A 3616-nucleotide genomic window follows, 5' to 3' on the forward strand; every position below is an offset into this window, starting at 1 on the left:
CATGTGTATCCTACTGTGACGTATATAAGCGGGAAGATCGTTATTGTACATTGTGTAAAGTAAAGACCCAGAATGGATCCCTCTCGCGACGGTTGCCAATTACCACCGACTGTGATCTTTGACCAATACGAGACCCAGCAATACCAATATACCAGTCAACAACTGGTAAATTTCTCCCAATAACAAGACACTTAGACTTTCTAGGGTTAATACGCAAACATTTCCCTACTCCCACTGCTCAATAGCCAATAAGCCACTGTTCGTGTTGGTCGTATTATATGAATTATCAGATCTGATTGAACTCAAATATACTTGTACATGATCAGCATCCATGTGTATCCTACTGTGACGTATACAAGCGGGAAGATCGTTACTGTACATTGTGTAAAGTAAAGACCCAGAATGGATCCCTCTCGCGACGGTTGCCAATTACCACCGACTGTGATCTTTGGGATAAGTACGATTTCAATAGTCTTGTTGAGAAGGGCGAGAAGTGGGAAAACTTAACCAGTTTAAAACATAATGTGTCTGTATCTACACTGTTCGAATGATCCAGTAACACCAAAATTTAAACGTGATTAGCGTCCATATTTTGTCGTAGGTTCTCAGTTACCTTTTGTAAGGCCGTAACACAATTGGGATTTTGTCTAAACCGGGACTGGAATTTTGTCAAAAGCGAAGAGTAAACCAGGTAAGATTTAATTTGTCGATTTACTGTGCACTCAAGCAGTATAGCTATTGGTCGGTATTCATTAGAACCCTTTGTAAGGGGAACAACCTTAGCTCTCTTCCAAGATATTGGATAGTATGATCTTGTTATTATCGAATTAAAAATGTGTGTAAGGTTCGGAACAATTAGCTTAAAAAACTTTGGATGCAATCCATAGGGCCCTTAATGGCTCCTATTTATCATTTGCGCCGTCATATGGCTGGTTTCGACAGAGGACACAATAAAATCTCATCTTACATTTTTCTGGGGACACAACCTTTGTGGTAGCCACTCAGCCTAAACCTATTTCAAACGCAAATTTGCCCATGAACATTCCATTAAGGAACAGGGGCAAACCTATTAGCTACAGTCAAAATTTTTTCAGGCCTATATATCTGAGGTAAGATGGCATCATACTGGTTGATTGTACATTCGTCACGATCTCCCATCTGTGAAATCAAACTGATAAAACTTTCAAAACACTGTAGTGTGATTTAAACATATATATAGACTCATATAAATATATATATATATATATATATATATATATATCAAATTTTTATTGCACATGTCAAATTTGCTTTCATTTACAAAATTCCCGCAAGCACTCCTTGAATATTTTCAACTTTCTCATAATGATCTTTGGATTCCTTTTGCTTTGCTTCAGCTTCATTTTGATGGATTTCCTTAATTTCAACCTGTGGCTCGGTGACTGGTTCCAAGGGTAATAAAGTGGCTACTTGCTTTTCCGTTTGTGCTTGCTGTAGCTCTTCCAAAACAACACTGGGCTTTTTTTGGCTATCACTTGTTTGTGGATTGTCACAGAAAAATGGATTGGAACGGAATTTTTTCTCAGCATATTTCACTTCTTCAGGATATTGTGTCTTACATTCCTCATAGCTAAGATCCAACCAATAGCCATGACTTCTACATTTGGCCACATTTAATTTACATTTGTTGTAGAAGACAGCAACTTCGGTTACGGTTTTGCCACAAATGGGCTCATAGTGACCCTGGCAGTCATCATCACAAAGGAAACCTTCAGCCAAAGAGTTTTTATTGGAATTTATGGCAATGGCATTGAGTTTCATGCAGTCAGCACTTTGACAAGGGAACCAGGCAATGGGCACTGCCAAAAAAGGAGGACTTTTCAGTGAGGAGGAATTGGAACTCCCACTGAGTGGAAGGAAGGAGCGTTTAACATAGTAGCCATGTTCCTCAGAGGCAACCATGGCATTATGCGTATGGGCGGCCAAATCGGTGGATGAAGTCCATTTAGTTTTAGTCTTTGTTTTGGTAGACGCAGAAGGCTCCTCTGAACTAGTTTTGTGCTTCCTACGACGGCCTGCCTCTACCAAGGAAGTAGCTAGCAGCAGAGATACTAAATAAAAAAAACGAGAAAAAAATTTTAAACAAAGTTCAACTCGATACAAAATTCCTTAAAGCCTTACTGAAGATCATGATCACTTGTAAGGTCCTCATGTTATTGCTTCCTTTTTCTATTGAGTTTTTAAGTTTAATCTCTTGCTATTATTTTGTTTGGTATTCTTCCCTTTTAACCGGTGATAACAATCGCCTTTAAGAAGCTCTGATTTACAACTGATTCGCTGCTACACAAATTCAGGTGGTTTTCATTTGAAATCCAAGAACCAAATGAAAGTTTTCAACTTTCCGTTTGTGTGCATTACAACTTGTTGGACAGGTTGGTTTTTGTTTATTTACCTTGCTGACTTTCTTCCATGATAAGAGTAAGTGGAGTAAGAGTAAGATGTGGTTAGTTTCGATTCTATGCGGCTTCCCTTCACCCATTGATCGATCTACCACCACTGACCGTCTGGCGGTCCAGTCTTGCCTAACCGTCATTTAGTCTGCATGTAGCTGAAAAAAACCTTTCAAGTACCTGTGATAATGAGGTTGCCTCAAATCGCTGTGGTTGTTTTGCAGCTTTCAGTTTTTTTTTCAATTTGAATAAACAGACTTTTTCTTGCTTTTGATTTTGGGGAACACGTTTGATTGAATCCCCCAAAATGAGGTCAAACTCAATTAGTTTGGGTGTTAATCAAAATGGTAATAAGGTATTAATTTCTATGGAAAATAGGGAAAGAAAGTCGTAGTGATTCATCATCATTGTGATGGATTTCAAATGGGCGTTGTTAATTAGCTAAAGCCACTTGTATAGAGCCATTTACTTGTTCGTAAAAAGTATGACATCTTAAAGTTTTTGTAATTTAATTAAAAATAAGTACAATGTGGGATCTATGTCCAATTCTGTACCAATTCTGATGGACCTCGGCGGATGTTTTCAGATAAGTTATTAAACAATCCCTATCAAATTTGGAGCAAATACGAGTATGCCCAATTTGTAATAAGTACGGTTGACAAATGACAACGTTATTGCAAATTTCCCAAAATCTGACGAACCTATATATGGGAGCTTTATCTAAATCTGAATTGATTTCGACCGATTGTGGTAGTCGTCGAGCAAAGCGTTGTGCAAAATTTGGGCAGGATTGGTCTATATAACCGTTTGCAGTGGCTCTTGGAGTGAATATCGGCGATATACATATATGGCAGCTATATCAAAATCTGGACCGATTTCTTTGAAATTCAGATATTCAATATCAGTAATATGGAGGGTCTAAGAAAATCCTGCCTGCTAAATTTTGAGAGATTCAGTTAACGAATGAGCACTTTACAATCACACACTCACAATCTGAATCTGAAACGATTTCGAGCAAACTTGTAATATATTGAGGTAGTCGTCGAGGAAAGCGTTGTACAAAATTGGATTGGACAATGAATTTGTTTGCAGTGGCTCTAGGAGTGAAAATCGGGCTATATATATATATATATATATATATATATATATATATATATATATATATATATATATATATATATATATAT

At 37.4% G+C, this 3616-nt stretch overlaps 1 protein-coding gene across 1 annotated transcript; it reads right to left on the reverse strand.

Moving 5' to 3' along the window:
- Positions 1-1296: 1296 nt before the first annotated feature.
- Positions 1297-2191, reverse strand: LOC106094692 (uncharacterized). The gene is made up of 2 exons (XM_013261926.1): positions 2161-2191; positions 1297-2090 (listed from the first exon to the last, which is right to left on the reverse strand). Exons 1-2 carry the CDS (start codon positions 2189-2191, stop codon positions 1297-1299), a joined length of 825 nt encoding a protein of 274 aa, XP_013117380.1.
- Positions 2192-3616: the final 1425 nt, after the last annotated feature.

The sequence above is a fragment of the Stomoxys calcitrans genome, chromosome 1, assembly GCF_963082655.1.
Source record: "Stomoxys calcitrans chromosome 1, idStoCalc2.1, whole genome shotgun sequence".
Taxonomy (NCBI): Eukaryota; Metazoa; Arthropoda; class Insecta; order Diptera; family Muscidae; genus Stomoxys; species Stomoxys calcitrans.

Excerpts from the sequence above, each read along its gene's own strand:
- LOC106094692 (XM_013261926.1), bottom strand. The coding sequence starts at position 2,191 with ATGAGGACCTTACAAGTGATCATGATCTTCA. Across the intron at positions 2,091-2,160 it reads ACAAGTGATCATGATCTTCA|TATCTCTGCTGCTAGCTACT; the intron begins GTAAGGCTTTAA and ends TTTTTTATTTAG.